The sequence below is a fragment of the Ruditapes philippinarum genome, unplaced genomic scaffold, assembly GCF_026571515.1.
Source record: "Ruditapes philippinarum isolate M1 unplaced genomic scaffold, ASM2657151v2 ctg719_1_1_1_1, whole genome shotgun sequence".
Lineage (NCBI taxonomy): Eukaryota > Metazoa > Mollusca > Bivalvia > Venerida > Veneridae > Ruditapes > Ruditapes philippinarum.
Genome location: NW_026861463.1, coordinates 571005 through 589699, shown reverse-complemented (window position 1 = coordinate 589699; position 18695 = coordinate 571005). Strand labels below are relative to the sequence as shown.

The 18695-nt window shown below is 30.5% G+C and overlaps 1 protein-coding gene across 6 annotated transcripts in view; it reads left to right on the top strand.

Annotated features, from left to right (window-relative positions):
• LOC132715689 (uncharacterized) overlaps positions 1–18695 on the top strand; it is a 36874-nt gene that overhangs the window by 12770 nt on the left and 5409 nt on the right. For 3 of the 6 annotated variants that reach the window (XM_060698746.1, XM_060698745.1, XM_060698747.1), the window contains 3 exons: positions 15596–15833; positions 17560–17756; positions 18236–18306. In XM_060698746.1, the coding sequence (XP_060554729.1) occupies positions 15596–15833; positions 17560–17756; positions 18236–18306 (506 nt within the window). Of the gene's footprint in view, positions 1–13535; positions 13670–13834; positions 13853–13953; positions 14374–14703; positions 15064–15595; positions 15834–17559; positions 17757–18235; positions 18307–18695 lie in introns of those variants that run through there. The other 3 variants (XM_060698749.1, XM_060698750.1, XM_060698748.1) reach the window with 3 other exon arrangements.

Genomic DNA, 18695 nt, shown 5'->3' with positions numbered 1-18695 from the left:
CCCTCAGGCGCGTTCAGAGCTAAGTCATCTACACATGGGATTTCGTTGGCTACACTCGCGCAATGTGTCCTAAACCAATTAACAGCCCAAGAAATAGTACATGAATTTGATCCTTCAAAACTCCCATACTTTGTCTGGATATCTTAATGTCTTCCATATTTAGCCTTTTCAATTTCAAATTAAGTTATCCAAGTTAAAATATGAACGTATATTATTGATAAAAACGTTGTAGTCCCGTAGTATTATTGCGCAATATGCAAATTACTGCTGAAACGATTTACCGCTGTCGAAAAAAGTAGGACAGCAAATTATACTTCAATAAAGGTGTAACCTCTGAGTTCCAAGACATTATTAGTAGGAAATAAATATTTCTACATTATACAAAACATTATTATTAACAAATCAAAAGTTTTTCGTGACTAGGATAAATCGCGCATTCATAAAAGAAGAACTATTTTCGTGACTCATACCGCGGGTTTAGCTGAATATTCAGCAGTTATTAATATATTAGATACAGTACAATGGCTAGTATAAATATCTTTTTTTGAAAATGCATGTAAGACACTTTACCGCCATGTAGTCTTTCATTGTAAGGAAGTTATAATATCAGTTCTACATCCGATTCTTGTGGTTTGTTTACATATTTTACTAGGTCATGATATGAGTTAACCTTCGCTATTCTAAAAATAGATTCTGCTTCACCTGTTCTGATTTTTGGACAGGCGATTAGGAAGTACACATTAAACATGTAATTAATAAACTAGCGGATTGTAATGCAATACTTTTAGAAATGCTATACAATTGTAAGAAGCAAACAAGTTGAAAATGGAATTTAGTGTGAAGTTGAAAAGGACAACTAAACACTGTAGTGCTTAAGTGACATTTAAATTAAAATAAAAACGATGTGCTCTGGCCTCTACATCTTTACCTTGTAAATCAAAAATATAAGAAATACACTATTAATTGCTGATGATTTTAACCAATTTTTTTTTAATGAGACATATCCAAGAGAAATAAAAATACAAATGACTTATATTTTATTGTCTGTATGCCCACTATGATATAACACGAAGCAATTCTAAATAGCATTCTCAAATGTATAATGTATTATGTTTGAAGTTTATTTGCCTGGATTTATTCTAGAAATATTTCGTTGATAGTTTTTTTTCTATTTACATATCATTTCTTAGAATAAATCGATAAGGACACTGATTTACAAGTTTGACCAGAGTTTTTAGGCATAAATTTCATTCTGTATTTAAGTGCTTGAAAGTAGAAAATCTGAATTATATCAATTTGGGACACAAAATATATTGCTGTACAAATCTCGAACTTGTATGGAACAAATTTTCTCTGTTATATATTTTGTGTTTTGTTTTTGTTTTGTTTTGTTTTTCTAAAAGAAGCCTTAATTAATGTCTCTCCGGTTGCATGTCCGTCGCATTCAGTGCTGCAGCACTTTGATTTATCATAGTTGTTTGTGAATTAAATTGATTGGATTTTTGCAATTGTTGTTTAACTTTTCCCTTAAGATTAGAACAAGGTTGAAAGAAACTTAAAAAAGAATACGGCAAAAATGACTGAGTTCTGATCAACGCCAAATTGTAGCATTGATTTTTTTCTCCTTTCTTATTAATAATTCTTCCAATCTATAAATTCTACAGAAAATACAAGCAAATCTTTGTGCTGTGTAATTTCCCAAATGAATTTTATCCCATGGAAAAAAATGCTTGCATGATTTAGGAGTGCCAGTTCTTGCAAATTGCTCCCAAATTCTTGCAAATTGATCAGTATATTATAATTATAGATGCATGAATATCAGTGATTTATGAATCTTTAAAGACATTTTTGTGTTTATGTCATTGGTCTATTTCTTGTGTTGCTTTCTTGTGTTTGTGTCTGTGTTTTAAATGATAATTTGCTGAATGGCTGTAAAATATTTGCCGTGCAAATCAACATGTTAATATGTGCCAGTAGTATAATTATTTGGCAGAACAATAATAGGCTGCAGGGTGTGTTATGATGTTAAACATAAAAACAGAGTTGTAACAATTGTAAACATCGTCTCATCCCACAAGTAGACAAAAAGAGATGTTTTGATGTTTTTTATTCTGTTGTTATAGTGATGCCAGGATTTGCACTGATCAACTTTGTTGTTGATTTTTTCCCCTAATTTATAACTAAAGTAACCTACACAATGATACATTTTAACAATATAGAGGAAATGGGGATTATATTCTGTTCTGTTTTGCTCTTTTCTGCTCTCAGCTGATATGCTCTGCTCTTTTCTGCTCTCAGCTGCTAAGCTCTGCTCTTTTCTATTCTCAGCTGCTATGCTCTGCTTTTTCTGCTCTCATCTGCTATGCTCTGCTCTTTTCTATTCTCAGCTGCTATGCTCTGCTTTTTCTGCTCTCAGCTGCTATGCTCTGCTCTCAGCTACTATGCTCTGCTCTTTTCTATTCTCAGCTGCTATGCTCTGCTTTTTCTGCTCTCAGCTGCTATGCTCTGCTCTCAGCTGCTATGCTCTGCTCTCAGCTACTATGCTCTGCTCTTTTCTATTCTCAGCTGCTATGCTCTGCTTTTTCTGCTCTCAGCTGCTATGCTCTGCTCTTTTCTATCCTCAGCTGCTATGCTCTGCTCTTTTCTATTCTCAGCTGCTATGCTCTGCTCTTTTCCATTCTCAGCTGCTATGCTCTGCTCTCAGCTACTATGCTCTGCTCTTTTCTGTTCTCAGCTGCTATGCTCTGCTTTTTCTGCTCTCAGCTGCTATGCTCTTCTCTTTTCTATTCTCAGCTGCTATGCTCTGCTCTCAGCTACTATGCTCTGCTCTCAGCTGCTATGCTCTGCTCTTTTCTATTCTCAGCTGCTATGCTCTGCTTTTTCTGCTCTCAGCTGCTATGCTCTGCTTTCAGCTACTATGCTCTGCTCTCAGCTGCTATGCTCTGCTCTCAGCTACTATTCTCTGCTCTCAGCTGCTATGCTCTGCTCTTTTCTATTCTCAGCTGCTATGCTCTGCTTTTTCTGCTCTCAGCTGCTAAGCTCTGCTCTTTTCTATTCTCAGCTTCTATGCGCTCTACTTTTTTCTGCTCTCAGCTGCTCTTCTCTGCTCTCAGCTGCTATGCTCTGCTCAATTCCTGATTTATACATGGATATCTTTTTTTTTTATATTCTATTCTATATTTTATTCTGGTAATAATTATTCTATTTCTAAAATCTGCAATCATGATACAGTAATAAATGCTTAATGTCATAATATAAACTAGGGACTAATTGTCTTGGATAGTACTTGCACTTATATTTCAAGAGTATTTGAAAATGAGTTTCCTATGTGTTTTAAACTGGAAGCCATGTTTTCAGTGTGCATTCCTGCATGGGCCTGACAATTTGCTATGATGATCGGTGGTGGCGGTCTCAAAGGAGTATTTTTGTCATCATAAAATCCAAGCTGATATATTCTTCTTCCTCTGTCATAAATATGAATAGAACTTGATGATAAATTAACCGTATAAAATCAACTTTGTTATATTTAGAATGTGAGATTATCTTGTAATTCCTCGAGGAATTGAAATGAAAGACATTTTATCAATTCTTCTAGCTTTTATTCTTTATAGAATTTTATTCTTTATGACAACATGGCATGCTGCGAAAGGTTATCAGAGAATGGCAGAATGGAATCGTGAATTTTCATGGGTGTATGTATAGGCAGCCTCGTGTGCCCAGGGAAACATTTACAGTATGTTAGTGGGTGTTGAGCATCAAATAACATTACTGTTGAGGTGTTGAGATTTGATGTAGGAGATAGAATAATTCTCTTTGGTCTATAGTTCCTGTTGTTGTTACTTTATCACACTTTTATGGAAATGAAAATGAAATGTCCGTTAAAAGCTTTTAGTGATTTTAGAATTGATGTATTAGAAATGTTTTGAAAAATATGGGTTTGTTTAAAGCTTTTTTGATTTTTAGATATGATATTTACTCTTCATATTGAAGAGTTGAAAAAAATACAAACTTAATAATGGTGTGTTAGCTTAATGGATTTTGCTATATGAAGTTGCACTTTAGTTTGTAGGTTGATTGTAATTTTAAGTTGTTTTTTTGTTTTTTCATTTTCGATCTACAGGCCATCTAGAGCAAAAATTCATTTGAAATTTGTAGGTTGTGTGTGGGGTAACATGTCGACTTATTGATACCCAGGGTGTCTTATTGTGATTTTTTCTGGTGAGTAAGACGTCAGGTGCCAAGTTGCTAACTGATTAGGATGGGCATCAGAATAGTAATATTAGGGTTGCTTGTTTGAACCTCGAGTGCGATGAAATTTTTCCATGACAATTGATCTTCAGGACACATTGTCGAGTTCAATGTCCATAATTGTCTGTCACCCCTGCGTCAGATATCATGTGGGTTTAGTAGCCGGTCAGGTCACTTGTGGAGAAATTTGTTAAATCTGATTAGTTATCCAGCTTAGAGCTGGTTGAGTGGATCAACCACCTAGATATGACCAACTAAAAAACAACATGTGTTAAAATCAACATAAAAAACATTAAAAAACAGAAAATAAACATTAGGCTGTTGTGCCTATATGTTTTATTCCAAGGGTCTCGAGTGCACATAGCTGCAGAATACATGTGCGAGCAACCATCTTAGTCTGTAAGCCAGTGAGATCATAAACTTCTCCATAGTTCAAAGAAGATGAAAGCAAAAATTGCATTGAATTGATTAAAGCTGAAATACAAAACTTTATAGGTCTCATAGATTTCATATCTGTGTTTTCATATCCATGGCAATTTATGTAAATCAGTAAATTTTCTCTGTAATAAATTGAATGATTTGCATTTCATATGAGATATATTTCAATTTTCTAAGCAGTTTCTGAAATCTATCTTGACATTTACCGCTAGGTTATGAATTGATGCTTTGTTTGATTACATTATCAGCATTAAAAAGATTGCATTAAAAATCAAGTGCATCTGCAGCAAGGCCAACTTGATTGGAATTGCAGGAAGTAATAGAACTTGTTTACATATTAGAGAAAGTAAAAGAACTATTTTTTTAGGAGTGCATGCAAATGAGCTTTTTGTTTTCCTCTTGCAGTAATCAGTCTCTGTTGACTAAAGATTGAACTTGAATCAAAACTATGTTGATGTAAAATGCTGCAGCGACTGATTGATTGCATTATCCACTTCTCTGATTTCTGGCTTTGTGGAAAATGTCAGTGTTTGAAATATTGGCATGTTTAGTCAATTGTTAATTGAGGGTTTACAGCTGATTAGATTTACAGAATTTCACCAGAATGAAAATGAAATGAGATTTTTGAATTGATTTTTTCTGGTTGGTTCCTATATCACAGTTAAGCTGCGGGGGATGACAGAAGGAACCAGAATTAAGTTAAATACGACTAAATATAAGTTATATTTTTCTCCGCAGTCATGATATAACAGTCAACTAATCTTATTATATTGACTTTATTGTTGTGCTATTTTTTCCGATGAAAATTGGGGAATTATCGGGAGTCTTGGCAGGCGATGGATAATTTGTTTGCCTGCGACTGTTTATTGGTTCCATAGATTCTTTGGCTGATGTAATGCTAGTATAAAATGGTGCTTTGTTACTGATTTACAGCAGACTTAATATTGTTGTTGTTTATCTGTTGATAATAGTTGATTACCTTCTGATATATTGTGTGCTTATCATTTACTTAAGGTTTGAATGACTGAATTAATTAATTAATTAATTGATTTCTTACTTTTTTCTATTGTTTTTTTTTAATTTTTAGAATTTATTGTGAATAATTTTGTAATATAATGTGACATTTACCGTATTTTAATGTGATTTTAAAAAAAAAATATTCACAAACTGAAAAGAAATTAAAGTGACACAGGATTAAATTATATTTTTAACCTTTTGGGTTTTTTCAAAATCAAAAATGACTAAAATGACCACTAGCTGTCAAATATTTGTTTAAGATTTCAATATTTTACTTGACATAATGTAAAATTTGAAATTGTATAAGAGCTATCATGAAACTCGATAGGTTAAATAATGATTTATTTTACATTTTAAGGTCAAGTTTCAAAAGATCATACATGTTTAAAAGGAACTGACTATAATAATTGTGAAGACAGGATGATAGAAATTACAAAAAATTGTCATATGTTGGATTAAAAGTAAAGTTTTTGAAAATTTAAAACGGACTTTGAAAATCAGGAATTGGATATTTAAAAATGCTTAAATACTGAATAATAGGATTTGAATTGGATTTTATTTAAACAAAAACAAAATTATGTTTTTAGCTAGTGGTCATTTAAGTTAGCAAGTGAACTTAATATTAATTAAAATCTAATTAATATTATGTCAACACATTAGTTTTCTTTGCCAATCAATATGTTTTTGAGTAAAATTCCAATCAAAGAGACAGTTAAGTAGCATTTGAAAGTGATTAAATTTACTCAAGTTTATTTTTCACAGTTTGATGACATGGAATTAATAATTTAAAGTTCAAAGTTCAATGATTTACTGGATATACTTGGATTGATCTGTTTTTTTATATATCAAATTTGTAATGTAAAAAGTTGACATATGCCATGTTGAGATTATTTAGACCAGTGGCTAGGATAGGATTTGACACTTTGACCTTTTTATAAGAGCTTACAAAATTTTAAATCAAGCATTTAAAAAGTTCACTTAGCAGAAAAAAGTGGGGAATTCTGTGAAAATTCAAGTTTCGTTTTTTTAATTAGAATTTTTAAATTTGATAAAAACTAGTTAATGGGACATGACATAAGTTCAATTCAAATTCTAAAAAAATATAAATAATGTTAAAACGTTACTGTTTATAAATAGTTTATATTATAATTTTTTGTTCTAAAACATAATTTCAGTAAAAATAAACCTAATTAAATTTTCATTTAAGCTTGATAACAATTTGTTTGTTTTATCAACACACAGATTAAATCTAAGATTACAAACCATTTTAATCAAAGGGAGACAATTACTGTATAAACATCAAGTGATAAAATCAAAGGGAGGTAAATTATGGATATCCCTGTTTACTTGGATTTAGAGAATGATTATCTACCATCTAATAATAACAACAATAAAATGGCTTTTTATCCGTTATTACCGCAAGATACTCGAACAGGTAAGACATTTTTCATTCATGATAAAAATTTACATTTCATGTTCAATTTTGTTAAATTCTATAGATCTGTGTAGATATTTTGACTTTGTAAAGCTATTTCATTCATTCCTTTATCAATTTTCATTCATTCGTTTGTTTGTTCATCTATGGTATGTCACAGTAGTTTTCAAGATAATGAATTTAACTATGAAAAGGCAAAGTCAGTTGTGATAAATGTTTTATATTAGGTCATGTACATGAAAGTCATTAAGTGTAACACACACTGTGTTCAATAATGACCGACGGGAGTTTTTGGGTTAATTGACACACAAAACGAGTCAATATATGAAATAGGGTTAAATACATAGCCGATGCTGGGACTTAAAAAAAATAAGTCCCCGACCTACGTAAGTCTGCATTCAAATTTAAAGAAACTTTTTTTGATATCATATTTAATAGATCGTACAGTATGGAGTAGATATATTATGTAGTATGCCTTCATTTAATGTAGGGTAAATATATGCGGGTGTATTATTTTTATTTTATTTACATAATGGATAAACTCCTGTACAGTCATACATGATATCTGAAGATGAATGTTTTATACATGTATAGAGATTTCTTTTACTGAAAACCTAATTTAGGCACAAACATTAAAATCTTTAGATGTTAGTACTAGCACTGGTTTTGTAATAAAATAAAGACATTTCAACATAAAGAACAGACATTTAGACAACCTATAAAAACCTGTTAATCAAAACTAATGTATTTAGGAAATTAAAATATCTAACTGATAGAGACAGATTCAGGCATAAAATCCATAAGACATTTAGATTAGACATAAGATCTATAGGCAGATAATTAAAACATTTAGACATAACATACAGAGGTAGATATATGTCCATTTAGACATAATCAATAGGTTAGAGGCAGTATAAGAGACATTTAGACATAACATATATAGGCAGATAATTATGACATTTAGACATAATCAATAGGATAGAGGCAGATATATATAAAGACATTTAGACATAACATATAGAGGCAGATAATTATATTACATTTAGACATAACATTTAGAGACTGCTGAGATATATGACATTTAGACATAATCAATAGAGGCAGATAATTATAAGAAATTTAGACATAACCTATGTTATGTAGATATGATATTTTAAATAGAACTTCTGAGTCTTACTACATACTATATGACCTTACTGTAATTGTTTACCATATTTTGATATTAAAATATGCACCCACATCATAATGAATAAAAAGAATTATTCTGTTTGAACTAAGTCTCCTATTACATGTATAATACCATATCAATGGGTAATATTATATATGGTTGGTTTGGTTTGGTTAAAGTTATATAGTCATTTAACTATTGAAATTAAACTTTTTTCTGATCATTGGACCATGAATGTGGAACTTTATAGCAAAAGTGATAAAATTGTGTTATTTTGGATGGTACAGTAAATAAGTCGAGATAATATGAATCTTAAAGGTAGGAAATATGTTTTGTTAAATATATTTTTTGAAGATTTTTTTAAGGTATTTCTGTGGTTTTTATATAGATTGTAAAGTAATCCCTACCAATAAACTTTTTAAAAAATTTACACTGCTGAATTTAGACTTGGATGTCAGTGTTAGTTAAGCAATTTTGCTAAAGTAACCTTTAGATGCAGTGCCGTCATCAACATTTTGTGTTTAAATATACCATTTTTCTTTTCTTATTTATTGTTTAAAATTTAGTCATATATTATATTTTTTATGGAAATTACCATAGTTTTTTGATAAATGGGTCACCTATGGTTGTCTATCTAACAATTTTATATGATGAAAATTAAATGTACACTGTTCACACAACTATTATCACATTTATATGTACTGGGGATCAAATAGTTATTTTTTTATCTCACATGCTTTTTTTACCAACCTATATGTGTGAGATTTAAATTGCCCACAATAAAATATACCTTTACAGTGATAACTTCCCTTTATGAAAGAGGTTTTTCTTGTTTTGATTACCCCCCTTCATTGATAGTGTTCATTATGCAACATGAAGTTATCTTAATTGGATTTAGTGTTAAGAAGTCTAAATTCATTATATGTTTCATGGAAAAGTGAATATGATATAGTTAATGGAAAATTTAAGGGTTGTTTGGTATATTTTACTTACGAAGGATTTGCGGGGTGAAAAAACATTAATGCCAAATCAGCTCAGGAATCAAGAGTGATTAACCAAGCCATCTCTCCAGACTGACCATGCTTTATATTGTTGGTAGCTCAATTTTTGTCTTTAAATAACAGTATGTAAATCTCTGAGGTGCTCCAAATAGACATTATCCGGCCTTTCGGCAAATGTGGGTTTTTCCCAGCTAATCCATAGGTACAAATTTTAGCTTCACAGTGAACTACCCATCACAATAGATTAATAAACCTGTTTCACTTATTTTCAAAGCTGTATTAATATTGTACCTACAGATTTAAAAAGCAGGGGAAAACCTAAATATTCTTAATCAGAGAAAGTCTACAAAACCATTGTGCAAATTCAGCAGGTTAAAGGTCAATTATATACATGCACCAGGAGTGCAGTTATTGGGAATAACTTGACATTCATTCTCCCACAGCCATTTAAATACATTACAAATTTATGATACCGTTCATCTACATATTTGGCAGATAAATTGTGCAATAAACTTCTCTAATTTCCTGTTTTATGTTTCCCTACAAACAACAAAAGTCAATTAACCTCCTTTGTTCTAATGTCTACAATTATGAGCAACTCATCTCTAAATTATAAGAGCAGAGGCAGTAACATCAAAAGATTAGTTGGCACAGAATTTCGAAATTTAAATATTTAGATATTTTTTTTTATTTAAAGGGGGGAAACAACACATCAAAAATATCAAGTTGTTTTAGTAAAATAGTTTTTATGTCATTACATTACTGTTTCCTTTAATTATTTACCCTTTGTTTGAGATTTTGGTATCTTTTCACAAATTTCTAGTCTGCACCTTATTAATAGGGCAATTAAGTGCAGTTAGTAGGGTAAAGTTACATAGAGTACAGATTGATGACGAAATTCATCTTTTAAGTTTTAAACCAAATTAACCTTGTCAGCTCTTTGTTTGATTGGCCAAGATGGTATTATTTTCATTGTAAGCAGAAAAAACAAATGTTGATTATAATTAAAGCTGACAATCAGCTGGAAATACACTGGTAATATAATTATAATGGTAAACATCTGACAAAAAATTTACACTGACAAAATATACAATTTTCATGGAGAAGCTGGAAATTAATAAATACAGAAGGTTGTCTTTGATTTTTAGATTTTACAATCAGATCTTTAGATTTTACAATCAAATCTTTGGATTTTTAACCAAATCTTTGGATTTTAAAATCAAATCTTTGGATTTCACAATAAGAGAGGACTGATTTTGCTATCTTTTGAAGTTGCTTAAAATTGGCCTTATATGGTGACAACAGAGGAGATTGTGACCTTATGAACTGTGTAGCAACTTAAATAATGTACCAAGATAAACACTTCAAATTATCCTTAAATTCTTAATTTGAGAGGATAACCACTTTTCGTGGTTGCACATTGATCTGTATCTTTCTTTTTCTTTACTAACATCTTGACCTGTATTTATGTAAAAAATGACTCATGTACGTTGCTACAATATTACTTTGTATGACCTTTTCAAAGTGTTTTGTTTTCTGAAATATACTTATGACATTTTTATTTTGTTTATGTATATAATTATTTGTTTTCATTCAAGAAAAATAAAAGTCATTTATTTAACACAGTCCTGGTCATACAAAATGGTTCTAGATATTGGTCAATTTGTCAGTATTGGTGTCTTATTGGGTAAGTTTCTGTCTGCAACTTGTATCTCCAAAATGTTACTGAAGAGAATGGATTGAAACTTCACACACTGTAGTCTTGTTTCTTGTGTGCATGCAAGTTGGTATCTCCAAAATTACTGAAGGGATGGGTTGAGACTTCACACAGTAGTCTTGTTTCCTGCGATTATCTCACATGAAAAGCACAGGTCCCATGACTCTGAGGTACCTTTGAACAGAGTTATGCTCCTTTTCTCACTGTCAGCTACTGAGAATAGTTTAGCTTATTGTCAAGCAGATGACTCTTGTTCTTCTAGCTCTGCTGCATACTTCATACACTACGCTGGTGAGTTGAATTTTCGTTCCCTGACATTTTACATGTTATTTGCTAAAAAAAGTCAATCATCATGACTTAAGAAAACTATCATAAAAGCACTATGGTTCTAGCTAAAAGCCTTAGAAAATAGATGAATGTACTTTTGATTTCCATGTCACTGTTTTTATCATAGAAAAAAAAAATAAACAAGATCTGTCAGTCAACTAAATGTGTAATTATACATTCTTAAAGGTTTTAAAGCAATTCCCAGTGATCAGGTCTGTAATTGAATTTTTGTTTCTGTAATCCTATTTATGTCGCTTGAGGAAATTACAGAATGTTCTACATTTTCTCTGTGGATAGTTAAATTTTATTGTTTTGGCATACATCTGATAAAGAAATGTTGTATAGTTTAGCCTTTGTCTGAAAATGTTATGTAGCCTTAGCATACATGTGTATTATGATACAGTTTTAGCCTACATCTGATGATGTAATGTTATAGTTTTAGCCTACATCAGATTGATGTAATATAATTTATTTTTAGCCTACATTGGATAAAGCAATGTGATACAGCCTTAGCCTATGATGATGTAATGTTATAGTTTAGCCTACATCAAATTGATGTAATAATATTATTTAGTTTTAGCTTACATTGGTTAATGTAATGTGATACAGTTTTAGCCTACGTCTGATGATATATGACAGTTTTAGCCTACATGTTAAAGTGTAATGTGTTAAAGTTTTAGCCTACATCTGATCATGTAATACAATATAATTTAGCCTACGTCTTTTCAAATATTATGTGATCATATACCAGTATTCAATCATGGTGGGGTAGTTTTCACTTTTTTGGCTTTCTGTGTTATAACAGTCAACTGTCATTTTGATACATGGTGTAGAATCATAGTCATTATAATATTTGTCCAGTTCCCACTGTTGCTTAAATGAGCTGATTGGATAATATGGCATTTCTAGTTAAAAAAGGATTGAAGACTTTAACTTTTGCATGGTTAACAAGATCGATTAAATAAAATTTTACAAAATTTTCCCAACTATGACAAAAGGAGTATGTAGAATCTAACATGGTGTAAGAAATGATCGATGTCTGTGGTTTTAGAAGATTGGATACGATGAGTTTCATTTGGTGTGACAGAAAAATCCATTTAATATGTATGAGAGGAGCTTATAGGGAGAAGCTTTATTTCTCTGAATTATGTCAGCTTTGCCATCAACTGAAATTGATAATAATTCCTGTCTTTACAGAAACAATTACACTATTACCGCAAGAAAAGCTGAGCTTTGATTCTCTCCCACACAAATTTCTGCGGAGCATACAGTAACAGGTTGTCCTGTCCTTTTCTCGTTGCTCTTAATTGATTTATTGACTAATTATCATCTTTAGCATATAAAATATTGATAGTTTTCTAGGAAACAAGTGTTAAATGAACCAGAATTAAGATAGAAAATAAGAAAAAAGTCACAGAAATGTAAAAGTACAGCTGACCAGCATTTTGTTAAGATATTGATAGACTTGTTTTTATGCTATGACTGGTTCCCTTGGAGAAAATGAGATAATTTGATTGGCTGGTTCCCTAAGTGTAAACAAGATAATTCTGTGGAAGCTTTTTGTTCTGGAAATGGATATAAGCGATTAAATAGGCATGAAATGGTGAATAATGCTTGACAGTTTATTTTGTTTTGTTCCATGAATAAGGAGAGGTTTAATCTTTCATTTCTTAATGGAAAGAAAAAAAAAAAATCATCAAATAAAAAATTGATTATATTGTAAACAAAAGGATAAATCTAAGCTTCAAATTCTTCTTTGTTTATTTTTTTTTTTTATAAATTTAAAAAAAGAATTAAAAGAGGAAAAAAAATGCCACATTTGCAAAACTATCTTACTATTCCCCAACCTTTTGTTTTGTACCAGACCGGATTAATTATTTTAAAAACATTATTGCATACTATTTATATAGCTTAGACTTAAAAATGGTATAGTTTTCTTACATACAGTTAAATAATGACACGATGATCAAATTTTCATCACAAAAGGAAAACTGGCGTATAATTTGCGCAGTTTTTACCGTATTTACTACATTTTTGCATCCAAGCCCTCGTTAAGCCTATTTATTTAATTCAATCCTATGAATCAGATGTGATATTATAGCCCTGCACTTTAATCTATGCCCTTAATACCATAATTGACTTTATATTAGAGGAAAGTATTTGTCGGTCACTTAACAGCTTAGTCAAAGTCCTTTTTTTCCATCTTGAGAAGTGTTTATGTCATTTTGCCAATTGTCCATGTGATGTGTTAAATAAACATCTTTGTCCGAGTTATGCGACTGGTGTTTTATTTTTGAGACGGGTGTGAAATTTTTGCTGTAAATTACGGACATTTTGATTTTCATTGTGTTATATAATAGATTAATTATAAGATTTTTGAACCATTTAGAATTATTTTGTACAGTTTTTAGTGTAAGGTTGTGTGGATTTATATACTAGACATCAGTAGAAAAACAGAAATTATTATTTGTTTCATAAGCACAGAGATTATTGGTTTTAAAGTATTTTGATTTTACTGGTTTGTTTTTAGATTGAAATTGTTACAAAATTCACTAAGTAAATAATGTGTACTCAGCGATATAGATTATTTTAATTTGTATTGTATTATTGTTTGAAAATTGTGTAAAGATCACTTCTGCGTAAATATTATGATTATTGTTTGAAATTTTTTTTAAACTAAATTTGATACAAAATAAATTGTTATTTTTTTAGGAGTTCAATGTCTTTATTAGAATACAGTGACCAATGCAGTAAATGACCGTATTGGTCATTGACCGATGTGTGTAACTTTAAATAAATTATTTGAATTGTGTGAACAGCAGGGAATAATTCATAAATTTTGTTATTCTTTTTATATAAAGTTTATATAAAATACACCAGAACGCATTGTTTGAGTTGTTTACTTTATAAATTATTACGATCACAGAGAGTGCCGTTAAAATATTTTACCAGAACTGTTTTAGTATGAGGAAACAAAGTGCTTGTAAAAAAATTTCATTTTCAAATTTGGTTTACATAAGAGGTTAGTACTTTTTTTTAATAAGTTTATTAAAAATCTCTGAGTGCACATGTGATATATTTTTAAAATTTTTGCTATTTCAATTTTTTCAGTCATTCTTCTATTATTTTTCTAGTAATAAGGTAAAACGTTAAAATAGCTTGTTACTTATTTCAACCACTTTTAAGTAACGCTTTCTGGAACTAAACATTGATGAGTAATAGTAAATTTGCATGATACTCTATCTTCCATTAATGTCAAAAATATCCTGGTGATGAGTACTTTGTACTCCAGTACTTAGGAAAAATGTCTGTGTTTATGAAACAAATCAATTATTTTTCAATCATTATACAGATTTCTTGAAGTAAAAAGATACAATTAAACTACATAAAATCTTACATAAACTCATTAACATGGCATTTGGAAAGAAAGCAAATATGAAAGGGTTACGTGTTCAGACTGAGAGACGGGACTCCCGGAGTTATTTGTTGACTCCCGGACTGTCGAAAAGTCCGCCCCATTTTGCTGTTTCTCCTTCCTACTCGTATGCCGGAAACTGTAGTAGTTTGAATAACTTTGGCAATTCTAACAGAAATAATTATGTTGGAATGAATCATTCTTGGCAGACCAGTAGCTTTGGCAGCCTTGCCCCTTTGCTGCCATCTAGAGAGCCCAGAGGGTGCCAGAGTAGCACCCCAGTGAAACTTTTCCATGGTAGGTTGGTTAATCAAAAGGTTTTGCGAATTACTGATATATTCAAAGAAATTTTGTGACAAATTGAAACTCCCATTATCTTAGCTTCCAAAATTTTAAATTGTTAACAATTATTCAAAAGACAAAAATGGTATTACCTTGAATGTGACAATTTCATCATTCATCTGAAACTTACTTTACAGTCAACAACTTAATTTAATTGATGTGTGTTCCTTTAAATATGCAATTCTTTATATTCCTTTAGATATTCAATTTTATGTATGGTATTATTGAAATTATTACAGATGATGGTGGATAAGTAAAGTAAAGTAAACTTTGAAAAATTTTGTACGAGTGAACGAATGTTGAATAAGTTTTATGGATTAATGCAGTCAGTATACTAATGCTGATTATTTAAGTGCCCCAAATATAATCCAGGTTTTATAGTGTTTATTGCACAGAATTTTAATTAGCTTGGTTTTAAATTTACACTTTAAACATCAATCAAATGTAGTTTACATTTATAATAAATTGTATCATGTTATAATTTCAGGTGTAGGTGACCTTGAAAATATTCACATTGATGGAATGAATCAGAACAAAAATTACGATTATGCGGATTACGGTCACCAATATGAAGAATTACCAAATAGAAAAAGTATCGCTAAATGTCCCATGGACAATGGAATGGACTCGCGCTCAGAATTCTATCAGTCATCAGGGGGAGCCACTGATATTGCCTCGGAAACAGACGACACTGCCAACATCGTTAATCATCGTAGCGATAAAAGGTTAGTGACCTATTCCTTTTTGTACTTTGATTTCTTCGTATTTTCTTCTTTTGTTTCTTCACTGTTTCCTAAAGCATCCAAGCTTTGTTGGACAGTGTGTATAAATGGTTAGAATCTGACTGGTAGATGTGCCTGTATAAGTCATTAAGACCTTTGCTTAAGAATTAATCAAGGAACAAACAAGAATTTTCAGTTTTGTTTAAGAATAATTCTTATTGTGACTTGGGCTATGTTACTTGAAAGATTAGTAGGCACAAATATTTGTTTAAAAAAATCTGTGGCCCCATTTTGATTAAAAAAGTGTCCATTATAGCACTTGAAGTACATGTTAATAAATTATGTGTTACTTGTCTTTAAAACATAGATTGAAGAGTGGTGAAGAAAAATATTGAAAATAAAACTTTTTGATCATCAGTTACATACATGCATATAAATTTGTTGGGTTTCTTTTGTTGTTCTTTTTGAGATTGAAAATTGAAAGAATTTATAATTTTGAAATTAATGTCATCATTTCATATATGTTATGTATGTATGTCAGGATAACAACATAAACATATAATGTGATGATGAGTCAATGAGATGGTATTTTGGAATTGAGGTCTCATTTTAGCATTATGTGAAAGGCACATTATGCCTCAGGAACAAATAAATATTTTCTTCTTAAGATTGGGAGAGCATGAATTTTTAACATTTGAATTAATTAATGATTTTAAAGATTGTTAGATGCTTGTTACCAGAAGAAAAATTCTTTACATGTGAATTAGTTTGTCATAAAAGTAACAAAATGTAAACAAGTTAATATAAGCATTTTGACTTCCATACAAATTACTAAATTATTGTAACTGTACTGTAACCATGTAATTTCCAAAAAGGAATAAAAAAAGAAAAAGATGGTTTAAGTCATTTGATATTGAGTCACTTTTTTGATACAATAAAAATTAAAACCTTTTGAGAAATAGAAATAAAAGCATTTCTGGGGCGTAATGGACCTTTATAAATACCAAATGATGATGACATAAGTCATCTTTGTTTGACATTTATTTGTTAGTAAATGTGTTAACACTACCTAAAAACTGCACATTTGACATTACTTGGTACATACATGATTATTATATACATTATATTCTTAATACATGTATATATAAAGCAGGAAAGGTTTACTTAACATCTCCTTTACACGCAAGAAGTCATAATTATATTAAAGGCACATGTAAAATGCCTCGGAAAACAATAAATTTTTACTTCTTAAGAAAGGGTAAACATGAATTTAATAATAATTAAATAATAATGGTGTTAGAGAATGTCAGATGCTTGTTACCTGAAAAAAAGTAGAGATTGGTGTGAAATAATTTGTCATAAAAGTAAACAAAGTAGTAAAATGTACAAACTAGTATTTTGACATCCATATAAAATACTAATTCACTATCACAGTATTTATTGCCAAAAAGCAACAGATTATCAAGATGGTTCCAGACATAATGATTAACTTTTCGAATACTATAAAATTACACCAGAATTAAAAAGCTTTTGTGAAATAAAAAGCATTTCCTAGGAATAATGGGCCTTTAAGGAAAACTATATATATGTTGTTTTTTTTTTTAATGTAGACTAAATAGGGTCAATTTGTGTTGATGCAACTCTACTGAAATGCATAACAGTCATGTATAATTGACAAAAATTTTTTAAAAAAATTATTAGTAATAAATAATATAATATATTGATACAGGAAGCGTGTAAACCCCTTGTACGATCAGATGACCCAGTCCATGCCAAGTATCTACAACAAGACCAAGTCCAGTAACGACGGGGAACTGAGGAAGCAGGTCCGGTGTCTCAAGTGCGCCATTATTGTACTATTTGTGCTCCTGTGTGCGGCCATTGCTGTCAGCGTATTTGCTGTTATTACTTATAATCAAAGTAAACGTATGTTTTAACATATAATTTTTATTTCGTTACTTATATTTGTAAATTTTAAAGTTTATACATGCTCGGTCCCTTCATTAATATATAAGATGGTATTTAACTTTGAACCCAAACATTTTTCAAGCCTTAGAATTTCTGATATAACTTTTTCAATCAAAATTGTCTTCTCATGTGATCTTTACAAATCTTCGTTTAAAAGAAATATCTATGCTGTATAAAGCATGAATACTATGCTCTTCTAACTCCATTATCAATATAGTCATTTCAGTTTTAAATTACTTCATTTGATGGCAACAGTTGTAAAACCTGTATTTAGATGTTTCTCATATTTAGCAATTCAGAATTTCAATATGTTTTTTTCAAATTCCAAAAATCAAGGGGCAAAAATTTATGGAACGTGATAATACTTCCACTTATATTTTACTATTAAACGTTTTTTTGACCATGATCAAGGTATATTTAATTTTCCAATCTTTCAGATGATCCAGATCCTCTCCTAACACCCAAAGTACAGAAACTTACAAGTGATTACACAAGATTAGAAAATTTGGTAATTATTAATTTATTATTTTACTTAGTTCTAGTACTAAGCTAAATTATTTAACAAAAATGTATATTTTGGTATATATGTATATACATTGTAGTTTCAGATATCTTGTCACCTTAGTGCAATAATAGGTTAACTCCTTACATAATTTAACAGGAGTTAATGTGTAACTGCACTAAGGTAACAATCTGTTTTTAAGCTTAAATGCCTCCCATTATTCTTTGCTAGCTCTTAATGTAATATACTTGTTTGTCCTTCTTCCAGTTGTTAATCCATCTCACTTGCCATTTCTGGTAGCATCTCCATTACATGACTGATATTTTGTGAATTTGTATCTTCCATGGACCCTAGTCTAGTTCCCCGCCTCCATTTACTGTAACATAGTGTAAGGG